The sequence below is a fragment of the Suricata suricatta genome, chromosome 1 (assembly GCF_006229205.1).
Source record: "Suricata suricatta isolate VVHF042 chromosome 1, meerkat_22Aug2017_6uvM2_HiC, whole genome shotgun sequence".
NCBI lineage: Eukaryota > Metazoa > Chordata > Mammalia > Carnivora > Herpestidae > Suricata > Suricata suricatta.
The window spans coordinates 146,301,930-146,323,086 of NC_043700.1; the positions used below are offsets into that span (position 1 = coordinate 146,301,930).

The following is a 21,157-nucleotide window of genomic DNA, read 5'->3' on the forward strand; positions in this document are numbered from 1 at the left end:
AATAACACCACATCTAAAGTAGGAAAAAGTAGTAAATTTGGAGAGATTGATTACTAGCAATGAAATTGAATAAGTAATCAAGAAACTCCCCAAAATCAAAAGTCCAGGACCCAATGGTTTCACAGACAAATTCTAGCAAACATTTACTTTAATTTTAACTTTAAATTTTTTTAAGTTTAAATTTAACTTTCTTAATTTTAGAGAGAGGTGGAGAGCATGCACGAGTGGGGGATAGGGGCAGAAAGAGCGATAGAGAGAATGTTAACCAGGCCCCATGCTCAGCACAAAGCCTGATGCAGGGTTGTATCTCACAATTCTGGGATCATGACCTGAGCTGAAATCAAGAGTTGGACCTTCAAAGGACTAAGCCACTCAGGCGCCTCTCTACCAAATATCTGAAGAAGAGTTAATATCTATTATTCTCAAACTATTCCTGAACATACATTCTGTGATGCGAGTATCACCTGATATCAAAGCCAGATACACACCTGATACCAAAACCTAATAAAGACACCACAAAAAAAGAGAACTATGGGCCAACAGTTTTTATGAATGTAGATGCAAAAGTCCTCAACAAAATATTAGCAAACTGAATCCAATAGTATATTTTTTAAAAATTATATACTACCATTAAGTGGGGTTCCCCCCCCCAGGGTGTAAACCTGGTTTAAAATTCACAAAACAACCAACATGATATATGTCACATCAATTAGAAAAAGAATAAAAGCTATTAAATCCTTTCAATAGATGCAGAGAAAGCACTTGACAAAGCGCAACATCCTTCATAATCAAAACCCTCTGCAAAGCAGGCCTAGAGGGTACATACCTCAACATAAAAATGACCTTATATGAAAAACCCACAGTCAATATCATACTCAATGGTGAAAAACAGAGCTTTCCCTTTAATGTCAGGAACATGACAAGGATGCCCTCTCTCAACACGTTTATTCAGCAAAGCACTGGAAGTCCCAGCCATGGCAATTAGACAACATAAACAAATATAAAAGGCATCCAAATTAATAAGGAAAAAATAAAACTCTCACTATTTGCAGATGACATGAGACTATATAGAGGAAATCCTAAAGATTCCACCAAAAAAAAAAAAAAACCTAGAACTGATAAATTTGGTAAAGTTGCAAGATACAAAATCAGTGGACAGCAATCTGCTACATTCCTATACACTGAAGCAGTAAAAATTGAATTTAAGAAAACAATCCTATTTACAATTGCACCAAAAACACTAAAAATATATTTAATAATGAACTTAACCGAAGAGGTGAAACACCTGTACTCTGAAAACTATATAACATTGATGAAAAAAATTCGAGACAATGCAAAGAAATAGCAAGTCATTCCATGGTCATGGGTTTGTAGACAAATATTGTTAAAATGTCTATACTATCCAAAGCAATCTACAGATTTAACACAATCACTATCAAAATACCAACAACATTTTTCACAGAGCTAGAACAAACAATCCTAAAATTTGTATGGAACCACAAAAGACTTCAAATAGTCAAAGCAATCTTGAAAAAGAAAAACAAAACTGGAGGTTTCACAATTCCAAATATTCAGTTCTGTTACAAAGTGGTAGTAATTAAAGCAGTATGGTACTGGCAAAAAAAGATACATAGATCAGTGTAATAGAACAGAAAACCCAGAAATACACCAACAACTAGATGGTCACTTAATCTTCAACAAAGAAGGAATAAATACACAATGGAGAAAAGACTGCCTCTTCCACAAATGATTTTGGGAAAACTGGACAGCAACATGAAAAATAATGTAACTGGGCCACTTTCTTTCACTTTATACAAATATAAACTCAAAATGGATCAAAGACCTAAATGTGAGACCTGAAATCATAAAAATCCCTGAAGAGATCACAGGAAATAATCTGACATAGGCTGTAGCAACATTTTTCTATATATGTACTCCTGAGGCAAGGGAAATAAAAGCAATAATAAACCACTGAAAACTATATCAAAATAAAAAGCTTCTGTACAGTGAATGAAACAATCAACAAAACTAACAGGCAACCTACCTAATGTGAGAAGATATTTTCAAATGACGTATCTGACAAAGGATTACTATCCAAAATATATAAAGAACTGATACAACTCAATACACAACTCACTTTCATTCTTCACAATTCAGCTCAGTAGTCACCTCCCTAGAGTGGCTTTTCTTTTCTTTTTTTTTTTTTTTAATTTTTAAATGTTTTCTAAATGTTTTTAATGTTTATTTTATTTTTGATAGAGAAACAGTGCGTGAGTGGGGTAGGCAGACAGAAAGGGAGACACAGAATCTGAAGCAGATTCCAGGTTCTGAGTCATCAGCACAGAGCCTGATGTGGGGCTCGAATCCATGAACACTGAGATCATTACCTGAGCTGAATTCGGATGCTTAACTGACTGAGGCACCCACACACCGCTTGATTATGTAATGTATAATTGATCTATTGTTGACTTTCTCCAATACAAGGTAAAGCCCATGAGGGCAAACATATTTTCTCGCTTGTCTATCACTGTGCTGCCAGTCTCTCCCTTGAAAAGTGCATAGCAAATAGTTGGTGGTCAGTGTTTGAACCACCACTTCAAAATTAATTTGACTTAAATTCAACTATATACATTCAAAACAAATGTGGGGAAAAATTCCACTTGGCTGACATGGCCCAGAGTGACAGGAGGATAGGGACCATGTTCCCTCAGTTCTATGCTTCTCCACACTGTTCACCAAGCATCACCACAGCCAAAGGAGGACTTAGGTAATTTTATTTAGTATTCTATTATTGAGGAATAAGTCACTGTTGGGTATATTGTATTTTACGGATAATTTAGAGGATGTTTTAAAACAGGTTATGTTTTTGGTTTTGTTCTGACCTTGCTCCCTAACTTCAGGATCTAACCCATGCCTAGGATGCTACCACATAGAAAATGTTTGGTCAATACTGAATGAAAGTTAGTCTTTCAGAAGGGCACAGAGAAAAGCTAATATGTAGTTTTATTGTTTGATACATGTTTGAAGTTAAATGCATAGACATTCACAGAAAAAAATAGTTATTTTAAATATAGAACAGTATCATAATTAAGCCAGTAGGATTTGAGGAAGATAAGAACATGGTAAGCTCTCTTGAGGACTTATTTTCTTGATCTCACCATGTCTGACCTGTACTGAGTCTTAGACCAGAACAATAAAGATTGCTGCTAAATTATATTAAGCAATTTTTATATAGCAATTTATAGGGTGTAGAGCAGTTTCACATATAATATCATATTTGGTATTTGATACGTGAACAGTCTTGGGAAACAGGTTGGTGTGGCTATGCGATTTTTTTCTGTGATCATAGTTAGCAAACTGCGGTGGATTTATCAGATTAAATGGAAGCATTATTATTTAGGCTGCATACTTCCATGTAACTGCATCTAGGAGAATATGATGCCAATCTTAACAGGAGGATCTGCTCCAGTGAGGGAAACTTTTTTTTTTCCCGGACTCTAGAACTGGAAATAATTGCTGGACCCTGAGATACAACTAACAGAGAAAAGTACTTCTTAGTATACATTGGGGAAGATAAAGTGCCTCTTGTGTGGAGGTAACACTGTTTGGGGTGTTACAGGATGAATAATAGCCAAAGTCAACACTTCCAATAAAGAAGAATATGCCTTTTAGCAGCCTAGAAAACAAGATCCTCACCTGCAAGGTAGTGATATGTAAGTGGATGTTGCATCCTTAACACTCCCAACACTTAATGTCCTTATTGTCTAGGAATACAGATGTATCTAGAGAAAAGAGATCTTATCTAATCTTAGGTAATTGACTCTAAGGGTAAGAGATATTTGAAAATTTAAGAATTTGTCATATATAAATTTTATCATGCTATCTTTTACGTCTATTGTCAAGTAAGAATTGTTATATTAAAGGAGATTCTCGAGAAGGGCAGAAGCGTGTTCATGAGTACCCCAGAAAATTGGAAACCTCGCAGCTGGGAGCATTCAGCAGATGGGAATAAAGGTGACTGTCCCATCTGGAAGTCGGAACCTCCTCCTTTGTCCTACCCCAGGCTTTTGGTAGTAGCAGTCAGCACAACTATCAGTTAGCTGTCTGCTCCAAGCAAGATGATGATTATTTTTAGTATACTGGTATAAAATTATTTTCATAAATAATAATAACCATTTGTGGGAGAGAATATTTAAAACTAAAAAAACAAGGTATTTTATCGCAATGTCTTGAATTTCTTATTCATGGTATGATTTCTGATACTTCTTTTCAGAGACACGGAAAGATATTTTATGAAAAGAGCAAAAAATAATAGTGTAACATTTGAACAAAGATATTCTATTTTTTTGAAGTGACAAAACCCTTTTGGTCACTGGGTAGTAACTTCTTCCATATTCTGTTCTTAAGATGACTAATAGAGATAGTGAGGATTTTTTTTTAATACCATGCTATGGCTAGTTAGACCCCCCTCCATCCCTTGTGGTAATATGTTTCATTACTAACTACCCGCTAAAGTATGTTGTTTTGGAAATTAAGTCAAAGTTCCTTTTGTATAAATGAAAAACTGACCCAGCAGAATTTTTATAGATGCCTGGGCTTAAATCTACCTCCAATGTGTAATACTACCTGCTTCATGATATTCAGGAAATTAATGAAATAATAATCTGTATCACGTGCTTCAAATACAGCCAGGCACAAATGTTAAGTGTAAATATTAAATGTTCTAGCTATGTCCACTCAAAAAAGATGGTATCTACTGGAATATTCAGAAGAGTATTATAATTGGTTTTCTATGGGAATTGGGAGATGGGGGACATATGGATAATTTTCAATTTGAATGTATGATTTTTAAAAGTTAATTTGAATAATAAATGTTAACTATTATTATTACTATTATTATTACTGACTAGCAATAAAAAGATGTGACATTCAGAAAATACTAAATATTTTCTCTCTGAACAAGATAAAGCAGCTACACTCTCATCTTTCTGAATGAGAATAAAAGTCAAATAAAACAAAGATAAGTCAGTCCTGGCATCCATAAGAGCAATCTTAGGAGACCTGGGCCAGTGAGCAATCTTAGGAGAGGGCACAGGGAGCACTGGGCAGGTGGGAGGATGGGGAGGGGTAGAATGAAGTTCAAGGAACTGAACCCTGGTCATAGCTGCTTGGATACATCCTAGTTCCAGACACTTTCTCTTCCCTTGAGCAATAGGCACCATGGAGGAAACACCATATTCAAGTCAAGGATCATTATCACTGGATCTGCCATCACCCACACTGAACCTGAAGGAAGATGTTCAGATCACAATGGTATCAAGTCTCTATTTAATGCCCTTTGAGTATTATGAATATCATTCCATGAGCCAGTGTGGAAGTAGAATTCAAACAAACTCCATCTCACTTCTCATTTAGGCTTATTGAGAAACTAACAGGATAAGATGACCAAGAAACTACTGTAAAAAATTACCAGGTCATACTACTCTCTCAAATAATAATTCTCAACATATGAATTATATACCACGAAGGGCTGCAGGATGGTGCTAGGTCATTTCAAATGATGAATGTTGGCTTTTAAATAATAACTTACATTTGTAAAATATGTTATAATTTACAGAATTCTCACTTATTCCTAACAATATTGCATAAAAAGTACATTTTACCATTTAGAATTTAACTTCAATTAAATCCAACCCAATTTCAATTATTACTATACAGCATTAATAGTAATATACTTGATGCTAGAAATACAATAATGATGAGCAGCAAGTCTGAATGAAAAAGTGATAGGGTCCTTGTAAGACTTAAATGAGACAATACAGACAAAATGCTTTTTCCTGTGTCTGACATAAGATTGAATAAATCTTAAATCCCCCATTAAATAAATGGAGATGATGTTTACCATTAACAAGCTCTACATTGTAAGCATTCACAGTGTACTTCAAACACAGTACAAAAAAAATGTTTGGCATTTACAAGAATAGGAAAAGCATGTTTATTTAACGTGGTCAAAGCAATCTGTTATTTGCAAGTTTCATGTTTATTCCTTTGGGTTAAGGGTGGATAAAACTAGGAAATTATCTTCTACCATATAATGTCTGCTAACAAGATAAGGTAGAAAAATATCATCAAGAATACTAAAAAAATAGGCCTGGAGACTCCTCGATAAGAATGCCAGATGTCTTGTTCTTATTTTATTTTAATCAATCTCAAATGTTTTTACATTCCACTAGATAATATCGTGTGCTAATGTCTCTAATGTGTGATGCTAAATCTTTGGCTATAGCCTATTTTTAATATAAATGCATCAGGCAGGACCATCTGTTTATTTTGAACTTAAAAAATATTTTCAATGTGGATTTGCTGGAGGTAATTCAATTTGCACATTGAAACTTAATGCTTGGCATTATTCTAGTTCATTGATTATGTGCCAATTGTACCATATTTATTACTCAGTTTATTATAGCAAATTAAAAAAAGTAAAAAATAGATGAAATTTTTCACATGTGTTCAAATATTTTAGCTTATTTGGCATTAGGCTTCTAATTAAATAAAAGACCTTACCTAAAGAAAGATTATACAAAGTAAATATAATACTGTTTTCACCAGCTTTATTACTAGTTGTTTACTATATTGGAAGGTGGAGAGTATCAGTAACTATCAAACTTTTTATACAGTGGAACAAAACAAATCATTCTTAGTAACATAAATGGGGAACTTTTCCAGAAAAGAATGTCTTTTCTTAGTTCTTGACAGGAATTTATCTAACTTGAATTGTTAGTCATGTTATGAAGAATTCCTAGGTTGGGTTCTTTAATTGCTATGGCTCTCACACATTTATACAGAAAAACAATGAAGCAAAACAACATCAAAAAACATTAAAGTCTCAACTCAAGGGCATGCCTCAATTGGTATATTTGATTCTCAAATAATAGACACCTCTGCTAACAGGATTCTGATTCAGGCTCCAAACAAACTCCCACCCAACCACTTCGTTGAGTCATTCTGCCTGTAATACAGACACAACTCTGGGGTAAGAGGTTTTGCATTATCAATAGTGAGGAGGCAAACTAAAGGTCAGGGACAAAGTACAGTTGGTGAGGACACATGACCTTCAGAACTGCAACTATTTTTTTTTTCCAGAACTGCAACTCTTAGCAATGAATCTTGCTAAGAACTTCAATGCGCTTATTTATAAATCTGCTACAAAACCATTGAAGTAGTTTTTCATTCCCAATTATAATATAAAAATGGGGAATATGTCTCAAAAGCATGTAGAACATATTTGCATTCGATATAATCAATCCCATTAAATTAACTAGAAATTATAACAAACTTGTTTTAATAATGAAAGGTTTAAAAATAATAGGGCTTTTAGATGAGGCTATTTTTTTAAAGTCCTGATTAATGAGACATATGGCAAGAAAAATTACTATAATGGTGAATGCTGATTCAGGATCTTATTTTTATTAAGTAGTTTATAGTGAGGGCTGTGACAATTTTTCCATTTATAGTGGCAGCTCTGGTTAATTACCTTGTAATGTATTGTGACATTAATGTACTAGTAAACTATTGGAATTTACACCCCTATTCAGTAATAAAATCTGTAAATTGAAGAATGCATATAAAGCCATCACAGGCATAAATTATGTAACCAAATGCCATGTATGATCACATTAGATTTAAAGAACAGAAACTCTCAAGTTTACTTATTTGTGGGTAAGTTCCACAGAGTTTATAAACTGCTGCTGTTTTAAAATGTAGATTACATTTTATTCAAGTCTATTTAGTAACTTGCTACTACATTTTCCTATGGTTTCTGAGGATGTGTTGGTTAGAATTAAAATGCACAATACCAAAAAAGAAACATATTATGACAAACAAATGCATCAATGTCATGATTCTTTTTTTCCTAAAAAATGATAGAAAGGTGAAAGAAATCAAGACAACTGAAAGGAAGGAAAATAGTGACATGTGTATTAAAATCAAAATGATTCATAGGTGACATAGAACTTGAAGGGGAAGAAAGAGAAAATATAATAGAAATGTGATTTTTGAGATATAATAATTATTATTGGCTTATTTTTATTTTTTTTAAGTTTATTTATTTTGAGAGAGATAGAAAGAGTGTGAGCAGGGAAGGGGTAGAGAGTGAGAGAGAATCTCAAGCAGTCTCTGTACTGTCAGCATAGAGCCTGATGTGGGGCTCAAAATCACAAAACTGTGAGATCATGACCTGAGCCAAAATCAAGAGTTGGATGCTCAACTTAATGAACCACCCAGGTACCCCATTATTACTTGTCTTAAATGTTCATTTATTTTGAGAGAGAGGGGATAAGGGGAAGAGAGAGAGGAAGAGGGAGAATCCCAAGCCCTGATGTGGGGTTTGAGCTCACTAACTGTGAGATCATGACCTGAGCTGAAATCGAGAGTTGGATGCCTAAGTGACTGAGCCACCCAGGCACCCCTGAGATATAATTATTTAGTTATTTTTCAGAATAGAATTTTACAACACAATTCCAAAGTTACTAATAATTAGCTCACTATCTCATACTCAAAGCATAATCACTACATATACACAAAAAGTACCAACTAATCCAAAATATTTCAGATGAGAACAGAATAAAATGGTAAAATATCTAAAGCAATCTGATGTGTTTCTGAGAGTTAGTTAATATTTTCTATTAAAAAGTACCTTATGTTAATATTGGTAACCATATCAATAACATTTTAAACATTGCTGTTTTGTATTGCTAGTTGGATGAATGTCAGAAAATTAAATATGAGTTTCCTATAAAAATATAAGCTTACCAAACACATAAGGAATTAATATATAAAGCAATAATTCCTAAGACATAAAAATGCATGTAGACTAGTGGAAATTGATACAGGAAGGGGAAGTAAGAGAATATAGAGATATAAGGAGAATATAGAGAAACGTAGAAAGAAATATCAACACAAATGTCTCATATCCTCAATATGTAAACAATTATAGTAGTAGAAAAGTAGAAAAAGGAAAGCAAAATGGGTAGCTTATGTCAATTTTTAGGTAGTTCAAAGGATATTGTTACATACCTCACACAAAAAAATATAAGTATTAGAGCTAGAGTTCCATATTATTTAAAGAACTGGATATCTTATTGCACAAATTCTTATAAAAACCTAGAAGTTTACCTAGAAATTCTCTCTGTATTAGATAGGGGCAGTAATAGATGTATGCAGAGTTCATTTATATAATTTGACTACATATAAGTATCAATAGCAGTATACAGTTAATTAAAAACAGGAAATGAAGAGGGTGATGATTGAACGTTGAAGGGAAATATGTCATGTTTCCAAAGTAATGGCATTAGTATACTGACTCTATCCCATTATTAATATTGGTTTTTAAATGAATTATTAGTTTTAAGAAAAAAGCCCAAGATTCTTTTCCATGTTATGGTGATTTATACAAACCTCTTTATACAAATAAAGAACACAAATTCTTTTTTTGAATATTGCAGTATTAGGGCACATGAGCTAGTAACTTTTAACTGCAATTATATTAATCACAGAATAGGAATGACTCTGGGTCACTACAAGGAATGGAATGCTATGAGAACTAGAAGTTCTCACGACAGTCATTCTAAGAGTGTGGTTTGAGGGAGGTATCAGCAGAGATAACTGTTGGATTCTAGTAATTCATTCTTTACCAGGTCAAGCCATCACTACTTTGACCAGGAGGATGCCATTACTTTATTTATTAAAAAAAAAAGTTTATTTAGATTATTTTGAGAGAGAGAGAGACAGAGAGACACAGAGAGAGAGAGTCTCAGGCAGGCTCCACGCTGACAGCGCAGAGCCCCACGTAGGGTTTGAACGCACGAACTGTGAGATATGACCTGAGCTGAAATCAATAGTCAGATGCAGGCACCCCAAGATGATGCCAATGTAAAACAAAGCTTTTAATAATGCTTACTACCTTCTAACGCTTGCAGCTGTAGTTTATATCAAGTATTCGCCAGGAACTTGATACTTATTATATTCAGAATTATCCTAATGGACTTGGCTCCAGTGATGTTAGTATACTTGTCTTACAGATGACAGACAGAAGCTGCCTACGGTCATAAAGGGCTGTCTGGCTTCAAAGTCCAGTTTCCTTCCTTATGCTACAGAAGTGACCATCAAAGTATGTAGTAATAGCCACAGTTTTACCTAGGACCTACCAGATGACAAATTCTATGCTAGTTTATCCCTAATCCTCACCAAGACACTGAAAAGTTCTTATTTTTGATCTATGTAGTAGTTGAGGAAACTAATGATTAAAATGTCTGGAACTCCCAAATTCAATTGTCTCTAAATCCCTTCATTTTATCAATTTTGTCTTATTTTATTCTAAATTCATTTTACCCTTTCCTGCTTTGCTATGGTAGTCGAAAATGATATCAGTTCTCCTTTTTTCAATATCCATGGTCCTTCGGATTATGGTTTTCAGACGAAATGATAGTGGGGCACCTGGGTGGCTCAGTCAGTTAAGTGTCCAACTTCAGCTCAGGTAATGATCTTGCAGTCTGTGAGTTGGAGCCCCATGTCGGGCTCTGACAGCTCAGAGCCTGGAGCCTACCTCAGATTCTGTGTCTCCCTCTCTCTCTCTGTCCCTGCTCTCTCGCCTCTCAAAATAATAAATAAATATTAAAAAATTAAAAAAACAAGATAGAGACCTTTTCTCCCACTTTACATCTGGGGTTGGGTATGTGACTTACCTTGTCCAATAAAGCATAACAAACATGACACAAGCAGAGTCTTGAAAAATACCTGAACTTTGGGATTTGCCTACCTATTGTTGGAAATCCTGTCACAATGAAAATGAGCCTGTGCCAGACGGCTTGATGATGACAGCCATATGGCCATCATCCAAGTGACTACCAAGCATGTGACTGAGTTCCCTCCTCTGCAAAACCAACCAACTTGCTAACTCCTAAACATCTAACTTCAGCCAAGTTAGCACACACACAACTCAACTAAGTCTGAGAACTATAATAAATATTTCCTGTTTTAGGCCACTCAGTTTTGGAGTGTACTGTTTGTTACACTACCCTACCCCTGACCTTACCATACTCTTCCCAAAGCAGCCTGGGATGTCAGAAGAAATGAATTATATTAAAGTTACCAACTTGCTTAAATGGACCTCCATCTTTGGTAGGGACAATATTCTACTAAGGATTAACATGTCTAAAACAATGCACCAATTTAAAATTCATCTGTTCCTCATGATGAAGAATTATGTCATAAGTATCCAAGCAGTTAATCCATATAGAAACTTTAGAGGCATTTCTGCTCCTTTTCCCTAAGTCTGTTCGGTCAAAAGCTATGTTTCTTCAATAGATTTCTCAGACCCTGCCTGCCAGCAGACACACTTCTAATTTCCCAGTAATCTTTATCCTGACAACTGAAACCACCTCCCTTTATTAATCTCTCTCATTTACACCGGCTTCAGAGATCTTTTTCTTATACCAAGAACACGGTGTGATAATGCAAAGCCTCGCTAACGTAGAAAAACAATTTTTATTTTTATTTTATTTTAGAAAAAGATTTTAAAAATTAAAGGTATTTCAGAGGTGCCTGGGTGGCTCAATCAGTTAAGCATTTGACTCTTGGTCTCAGCCATGGTCAGGACCTCACAGTTTGTGGTTCAAGCCCTTCGGGTTCTGTGCCGAGAGCATGGAGGCTGCTTGAGATTCCTTCTCTCCCTCTCTCTCTCTACCCCTTCCCTGCTCATTCGTTGTCTATCTCAAATTAATAAATAAACTTAAAAAATAAGTATTTTGTAACCTTTTTTTTTCAGGATAAAATATAACCTTCTTGCTATCTGATACAGAATCCTTCCCAATCTGCCTTCTCATATCTTTCCAGTATCTTCCTTGAGAACTGCTCCCATTTTACTAAGCACCAAGCACATTTCCTTAAAAATATCACAACTTTCACAGTTTTCTGTTTTGGTTCATTCTGCTTCCATTTCATGGGATTCCATTGTCACCCCTGCTTCCTTTTCTCCTTGAAAAAGATGGATGCCTCCTTCAGAACCTAGGTTGTCACCCTGACTTTCAGTTACTTAGAAATCAATGTATGAGTTCCTACTATGTCCCATAGAGCAGTGGCTGGAGGAGAAATAATAATTATGACAGTCTCTGTCCTTGAGGACCTTACAGAATAGAAAGGGAAATATGTATGCTGAAAAATAAAACACAGATGTCTTAAATGTAATAACTGAGGCAAGCACAGGGGACATTCAGAGAACAGATACGTGCACTTTCCTCCTCCCCAGTGCATAGCCAGGGAAACCTTTACAGAGGAACTGAACATAAAGCAGAGCCTTCAAACACTGGTAGAAACTAACGGGGCAGAAAAGAAAAGGTAAGAGATTCCTGGCAGAAGAAAAAGCATGTATAGAAAACATGCTCATAAAAGCAGACCTAATGACTTGTATTGTATCAAGTAATTGACACTGTTTAAGGTATAAGAAAATAATCTGCATCACTTAAATCTGGAAAAAAAATTAACCTTAGAATATTTGGTATTTTTAAAAACACAAACATGTCTATATCAACCTCATCAACTTTGAACATTATAAATATTTGCTTAAAAGCAGAAAAATTCTATATTTAGCTTATGGGAAAATGAATGTTACTTTTAATTTCTATTTTGTATGACTAGTTATTTTTAAAAATTGTTATATAGATGGTATCAATTTAAAAACATATTTTGATTTATATATTTAAAAAACCAAATGATCATATTAATGCTAAAATGACTTTTTAAAATAATAAAATATAAAATATCAATTTGCAAGGAAATAAATGTCAATATGATCTAGATTAAGGCATCTTAATTTCTTTAAAAAAGAAATAGTAGAAGAAAGTTTTAGTAAAAAAAAAAGTAATGGTTATCTGGTAATCTCTAAACCCAGTTGGTTTTCAACTAGTCCTCCACTAGTTGAATCACAATATATCTCTATTTCTTATTTTGTCTTATGAACATTAGGTATACTAAAGTTTTTCATATTTTAGTTTATGAATAAGATTTGCTCTTTCTCAAATTCCTTCTGTGCTATTCCCCCCCCGCCGTTTTTTACACAGGTATTGCATTGTAAAATACATATTTATAATGATCTATAATTTAATTATCTTAATTAAAATTGATGAAGTTTTTATTTAAATAATAATAATCCTAATAATAGTAATAATAATAATAATAATAATAGTAAACAACTCACCTCTAACAGAGGGTCTTTCTAGTTCAGAGTCAAGGTGAATTGGTGGAGACATGTATGACACCTGTCCATGATGTGCCTGCCCTGTTGACCCAAAAATAAATGTTAAGAAGACATTACAGTTATACCTTTTATGTATATTTTTTGCTTTTTATGATATATCATTATCTTTCTTCACATTGAATTAAATGTCATTAAACTGTGTCCACAGATCTATTCAAATATAGGAGCATTATGCATCATCCAAACATCAACCAATTAAATCAGTCCTTCTTAAGCTACCTATTGTTTTTAATTATTGAATTACAAATTCATTGTGGAATGACACTTCTAAAAATACAATGAAAATGATTTACAGAAAAAAATAAAATAGAAGGAAAAAAGACCAAAAAACAAGTCCACATTTCTTATTGTTAGATTAAATAGACAATAAGTAATCTAGGAATTTGCCATACATGTTTCTAACCACTTATTCTCAATTTGTGCCCTTATGTCACTGCATACCAGTAATATACAATGTGTAGACTGGTGTCAAGGTCAAATAATATGCAGGGAGCACTCACTTAGATAGCTTTATAACTGGCTAATTTGTATTTGATTTTTTATAATTTACATCTATAATTTGAGGAGAAAACTGCCCTTCCTGCCAACTGTGTTTTTTGGGAAAACAATTAACTAGCCATGATATAAAAAGTAAGCGCCTGGTGGTTCAGTCAGTTGAGCATCTCACTTTGGCTCAGGTCATGAGCTAACAGTTCGTGGGCTCAAGCCCCACTTTTGGCTGTGTTGACCGCTCAGAGCCTGAAGCCTGCTGCTGTGTCTTCCACTCTCTCTCTGCGCTGCCTCTGCTTGTGCTCTCTTTCTGTCTTTCAAAAATAAGAGATAAACATTAAAAAAAAAAAGTCAGCAGATGAATTCATTTTCTATTCCTTGTAAAACATTCTGCCAGCTCACACACATCTTTGCAATATACTTTCTGTCTTGAGTTAAGGTGTTGATTTGAAGGCCAAGATGCTGATTGAAAAAATTGCCAGCTTAAAAACTAAAAACGTTTCTAATGTTCAGAGAGGCTACACATTGCATACTGATGATTCTGTAAGCAATTAGAATTTTGAGACAAGAAAGCATGATCACAGAGTCAGTCCAATTTCTAAAGCTACTTTTTAAAGCTTTTCCTAAAACAGGTTTGGGTATGAGTGGAAGGCCCACCACTTTCTTTCTACAATGGGACTCTGCAGTTATATTTTACACATTTACTATAGCAATTTACAGGGTTGTTAATCTTTTTTCCTAAACAAGGAAAGTTAATGATACATAGATTATGATAACAGTTAGAGTAACCTTCCTGTTTCAAGTAATATTCGACTTGTAATAAACTCTGCTGATTCCTCTTATGAGGCACATTTCAAATAATTAATATGGCTCCCTGTGGATAGGGGCTGCTGTTCTTCCAGCATTTTTCTAGCTAACGGCAGACACAGTGGAGACATTGTAATATACAGAGTCCCTCATAATGGTAACTAAGAATATTGTGCGTTCACTGGCCATGTTTCAGTGGAATACTAAAGGCACGATTATGAAAGAAGTAAGACAGCGATTGTGCACCGTTAGCAGTCCCTGTGTAATACAGCTTATTAAAATCTTCACGTTATCTTAATTATAAAAATATCTAATGTCTCCCTATGTTGCACACCTGTAAGGTCCTGTGTCATCACAAATGAATTGGTTTGAAACTTTACTGATCATGTAAATGAAACTAAAAATCCTTTACTGTATGTTGGTTGAAAATAATCTCAGCATATTTGATTTCATGTCTAACCAAGGAACATGACTTTCACATATAATAATAATTATCATGCATTCATATAGACATCATCTCCATCTTATCAACGATCTCACTATGGGAATTTAAAGGTAGGTACTATGTTAATATATTCATATTTTAAAATTTAAGAAACAAGCAGAGGAGATGAATAACTTGCTCAAGCACACATGGCTAGTAAATTGTAAGGCCAGTAGCATTTTGACTCCACATCTGAAGAGTTTTCAAGTAGATCAGAATATTTTTCTCAAAGAAGGTCTCAGTATACTAAACCTGGGGAAAGAAGTGTATAGATTTTAGTGATTAAACTCTGAAAAGTAACCGCTTGTGCAACTGTCACCCCTGCATTCAGGTTGAAGTAAAAAGTCCCTTTAAATGTCACATTTGCCTCTGTTCTTGGGATGAGCATGTAACTTCAAGAGTGCTCACCAGGAATACTTTAGGAAGCACGAGATCACAGTGTGTATGTCCCTAAGGGGTTTGGGCTATCAAAGAGGCAGCAGAACGGGATCAGGATATTGACAGTCAAGTCCTGAACTTGGTTTGCTGTAATTTCCATTCTCGCTCCGATGAGAACTCTAGCAAAGTGTAAGCTGACGTGTGGCAGGGAGAGCCACAGTGGCAGGAACTGACAGGGGCTCTCAGCCTTTGAGGAATGGCAGAAATGGCAGTGAGAAACTTCAGCTTGGTGACTGAGACTCCTGATCCATAGAATAAAAACTAGAAATTATGGAGGTAGCTGTTGACTAATTACATAAATCAAATACTGAAAGAAAGATTTCTGCTTCACTTTAGATCAGTGATACTCATGTATTTGACTCCACAAATACACATAAAAAATTATGAAGCCTATTCTAATCTGTGCTTAACTAAGGCAATGCCTCTCAGAGAGGTAATTTCTCTTCATCAGGGACAGCATTACAGAGCATGGGGAGTTACAGTTTTAAAATAAAAACAAACAAACAAAAAAACCTCAAATCACCCAATGATGATCAAAGATCTATCCTCTCATTAAGAATTACTGTAAAATAATAGTAATAATAATAAACTATGGTTAAAACCATAAATAACTTCCATATGTCTTTCTCCTAGACATTATGGCAAATAATATTCAACCAAAAATGTGATAATAAAAAATCTCCCAAAACACAAGAGTCCAGGACCAGATGGCTTTCCAGGAGAACTCCAGCAAACATTTAAAGAGTTAACACCTATTCTTTTGAAGCTGTTCTAAAAAAATAGAAATAGAAGGAAAACTTCCAAACTCATTCTATGAGGCCAACATTACCTTGATTCTAAAACCAGACAAAGACCCCACCAGAAAGGAAAACTACAGACCAATTTCCCTGATGAACACAGATGCAAAAATTTTCAACAAGATACCAGCCAACCAATCCAACAATACTTAAATAATTATTGACCACCATCAAGTGGGATTTATACCTGGGATGCAGGATTGGTTAAATATCTGTAAATCAATCAATCAATATGATACATCACATGAATAAAAGGACAAGAATCACATGATACTCTCAATAGTTGCAAAGAAAGCATCTGATAAAATACAACATCCTTTATTGATAAAAACCCTCAAGAAAGTAGGGATAGAAGAATCATACCTCAAATTCATAAAAGCCATATATAAAATACCCAATGATAATATCATCCTCAATGGGAAAATACTGAAAGCCTTTCTCCTAAGGTCAGGAACACCACAGGGATGTCCACCCTCACCACTGTTATTCAACATAGTATTGGAAATCTTAGCCTCAGCAATAAGACAACCCAAAGGAATAAAAGGCATCCAAATAAGCCAGAAGGAGATCAATTTTCACTTTTTGCAGGTGACATGATACTCTATATAGAAAATCCAAAAGACTCCATCAAAAAAGCTGCTAGAACTGAACCATGAATTCAGCAAAGTTGTGGGATACAAAACCAATGCACAGAAACCGGTTGCATTTCTATACACTAATAATGAAGGAGCAGAAAAAGAAATCAAGGAATTGAACCCATTTATAATTGCAATAAAAAATCATAAAATACCTAAGAATAAATCTAACCAAAGAGGTGAAAAATCTATATATTGAAAACTATAGAAAGCTTATAAAGAAACTGAAGAAGACACAAATAAAATGGAAAAATATTTCATGCTTATGGATTGGAAGAACAAGTATTGTTAAAATGTTCATACTACCCAAAGTATTTTACATATTCAATGCATCCCTATCAAAATAACAACAGCAGTCTTCACAGAGCTAGAGCAAACAATCTTAAAATTTTTATGGAACCAGAAGAGACCCCAAATAGTCAAAGCAATCCTGAAAAAGAAAACCAAAGCTAGAGGCATTACAATTCTAGACTTATGGGTGTATTACAAAGCTGTAATCATCAAGACAGTATGATATTGGCACAAAAACAGAAATTGAGCTCAATGGAAGAGAATAGAGAACCCAGAACTGGACCCACAAATGTATGGCCAACTAATCTTTGACAAAGCATGAGAGAATATCCAATAGAATAAAGACAGTCTCTTCAGCAAATGGCATTGGGAAAACTGGATGGTGATATGCAGAAGATTGAACCTGGACCACTTTATTACACTATCCACAAAAATAAAATGGATGAAAGGCATAGACATAAAACAGGAAGCCATCAAAATCCTAGAGGAGAAAGCAGGCAGCAATCACTATGACCTCGGCCCCAGCACCTTCATACTCAACATGTCTCTGGAGATAAGGGAAACAAAAGCAAAAATGAACTATTTGCACCTCATCAAGATAAAAAGCTTCTGCATGGTGAAAGAAATAATCAACAAAACTAAAAGGCAACCAACTGAATGGGAGAAGATATTTGCAAATGATAAATCAAGTAATCTATAATCTATATATATATCTATGTAATATATATAATAATCCAAAATCTCTAAAGAACTTAATCAAACTCAACATCCAAAACCCAATTAATCCAGTGAAGAAATGGGAAAAAGACATGAATAGACATTTCCCCAAAGAAGACATCCAGGTGGCTAACAGACACATGAATAAATGCTCAGCATCACTCATCATCAGGGAAATACAAATCAAAACCACAGGGAGATACTACCTCATACCTATCAGAATGGCTAAAATTAACAACTCAGGTAACAGCAGATGTTGACAACGATGTGGAGAAAGAGGCTCACTTTTGCGCTGCTGGTGGGAATGCAAACTAGTGCAGCCACTCTGGAAAACAGTAGAGGGATTCCTCAAAAAATTAAAAATAGAACTACACTATGACCCAGCAATTGCACTACTAGGTATTTATCCAAAAGATACAGGTGTGCTTTTTGAAGGTGCATATACACTCCAATGTTTATAGCAGTGTTATTGACAATAGCCAAAGTATGGAAAGAGCCCAAGCGTCCATTGACATATGAATGGATAAAAAAGATGTGGTATACACACACACACACACACACACACACACACACACACACACACACAATGGAGTATTACCTGGTAATCAAGAAATATTGCCATTTGCAACTACATGGATGGAACTAGAGAGTATTATGCTAAACGGAATTAGAGAAAAACAAACATCATATGACTTCAATCATATGAGGACTTAAAACATAAAACAGATAAACATAAGGGAAGTGAAGCATATATAATATAAAAACAGGGAGGGCGACAAAACGTAAGACTCTTCAATATAGAGAACACATTGAGGGTTGCTGATTGAGGAGATGGGCTAAATGAGTAAAGGACTTTAAGAAAGACACCCATTGGGATGAGCACTGGGTGTTGTATGGAGGGAATGAATCACTGGAATCTACTCCTGACATCATTGTTGCACTAGATGCTAACTAACTTGGATATAAATTTAAATAAAATAAAACAAAATAAAAATGTAATCAGTTCAAAAGAGCATAGGAAGATAAAACGCAAGGCAAACACATACTGTTTTTAAAGATTTGACTAGAATATTTTAGATAGGGAACATACCTGCACTCTCATTTATCACTTTCCTGACAATGCTCTACTGTCTTACACTAGACTTACCTCGTCCTTGTAACAGAAGCTTTCTATATTCAACTATGAAACATGTTGCTCCAATTTTTCCCTTACTTTTCCAAATTAAAAAGATATAGATTTGTTTACATTTTTCTCCCTAATTTTATTTGTTCTGGATTTTAAAACCAAAGCATCATACTGAGATTTTGACTAGCATTGCATTAATTCCTTAAATTAATTTGGAGGATAAACATTTAAAATATTTTGTCTTCATTTTCTTTTAAATGAATCTCTGCTTGTTTGAACTGTCTTTAAATAAGGTGGAATGAGGTAATTTTTGAAAATGTTTATATTTTGCTTATAAGAATATTTCATTGTTTAAGTATTCTATTTCCCCATCTAAATGAAATTTTGAAATTTTCTTAATAACTCTCATTTAACTTTTTTGGTAGCTGTTGTTGGATTTATTTGTTATTGGCTCTTTAAAAATTTTTTTTAAATGTTTATTTTATTTTTGAGGGAGAGAGAGAAACAGAGCATGAGCAGGGGAGGAACAGAGATAGAGGGAGTCACAGAATCTGAAGCAGGCTCCAGGCTCTGAGCTGTCAGCACAGAGCCTGATGGGGGGCTTAAACTCACAAACTGTGAAATCAAGACCTGAGCCAGAGTGGGATGCTTAACTGACTGATCCACCTAGGCACCCCTAGGTATTGACTTTGATCTTCTAAGTTCCTTTGGGATAGATACACTGACTGATAACCAAGGTTAGTTATTTTCTATAATTTCTGTTTCTTATATGAAATATATTCCCAGATTATGGTTTATCTATATACTCTTTTACTTAATTATTTTGTGCCATAGAATTTAAATTTTACAAACTGATTTTAAAGAATATGCAATTTAGAGGACAGAGTTTCCTGGGGCTGCTATTCACCTGTCATTTTACTTTAAGTTTCTACAAAGTATTTACCAAAGGAATAAATAATACTGAATGATAGGTTTCACAAAATAATTAAAAGGGAGAGAGAGAAAAAAACTTCATGGTTTATGCTAAGGAGTCAAGGAAAACAATAGCAATAGGGAAATGGTTGGGTAGATTATGAGATTTCATTCATTTTTAGCCTAAGTAAAATGATATATTTGTGTGAAAATGTCATATATATGTATATATGCACATAGATAAGTATGTACATATGGGTATGTATGTCCATATTTATGTGATAAATCTGTATTGATACATAATTTATAAACCAAACCATTCACCCATTTAAAACAGTTGTTTCCAGTACACTCACAGAGATGTTAAACACCTCCACAATCAATTTGAGATCATTTTCATTGCCACAAAAAGGAATCACAAACTCATTATCCATCACTTCTCACTTCTTCCCACCTCATCCTTGCCTAAGGCAACCAAATCATTTACTTTCCATCTCTATAGATTTGCCTGTTCTGGACCTTTCATATAAATGGAATTATACAAATATGTGGTCTTTTGTGACCAGCTTTGTTCACTCAGGATAGTCTTTCAAGGTTTATCTGTGTGGTAGCATAAATCAGCACTTCATTCCTTTTTGTTGCCCAGTAATATTCCATTGTACAGACAAACTACATTGTAATCATTCATCAGCTAATGGACATTTGGGAACATTACCAATTTTCCATTATTATGAATAATGCTGCTGTGAACCTCTGTGCAAAAGTTTCTGTGTGGACTTTGCATTGTTTGCATTTTTCTTGAATACACACACACACACACACACACACACACACACACACACACACCTAGGAGTGGGATTGGTGGGTTATATAGTAAATCTATAGGTAAAGTTTTAAAGAACAGCCAGTCTGATTTCCAAAGAAGCTTTTCATTTTTTTACTTTTCATTAGTAGTGCATGAGGCCTCCAATATCATGGAAATATTTTTCAAGTTGTTTTCTTTCTATTTACTTATTTCTTTTTAAGGTAGTAGTGTAGTTAAGTCAGGGTTGATGAGATTTTGAAATATTTAAGACAATTATAAAACTTGGGAAGGAAATAATCTCCCCAAGCAGATATAGAAAGATAAAGCAGGATTTGGGTCAGAAG

At 34.4% G+C, this 21,157-nt stretch overlaps 1 protein-coding gene across 15 annotated transcripts in view; it reads right to left on the reverse strand.

Moving 5' to 3' along the window:
- Nucleotides 1-21,157, reverse strand: part of ADGRL3 (adhesion G protein-coupled receptor L3) — a 504,973-nt gene that overhangs the window by 215,204 nt on the left and 268,612 nt on the right. For all 15 annotated transcript variants that reach the window (XM_029945427.1, XM_029945417.1, XM_029945384.1 and 12 more), the window contains one exon: nt 13,253-13,333. In XM_029945427.1, the coding sequence (XP_029801287.1) occupies nt 13,253-13,333 (81 nt within the window). The remainder of the gene's footprint in view (nt 1-13,252; nt 13,334-21,157) is intronic.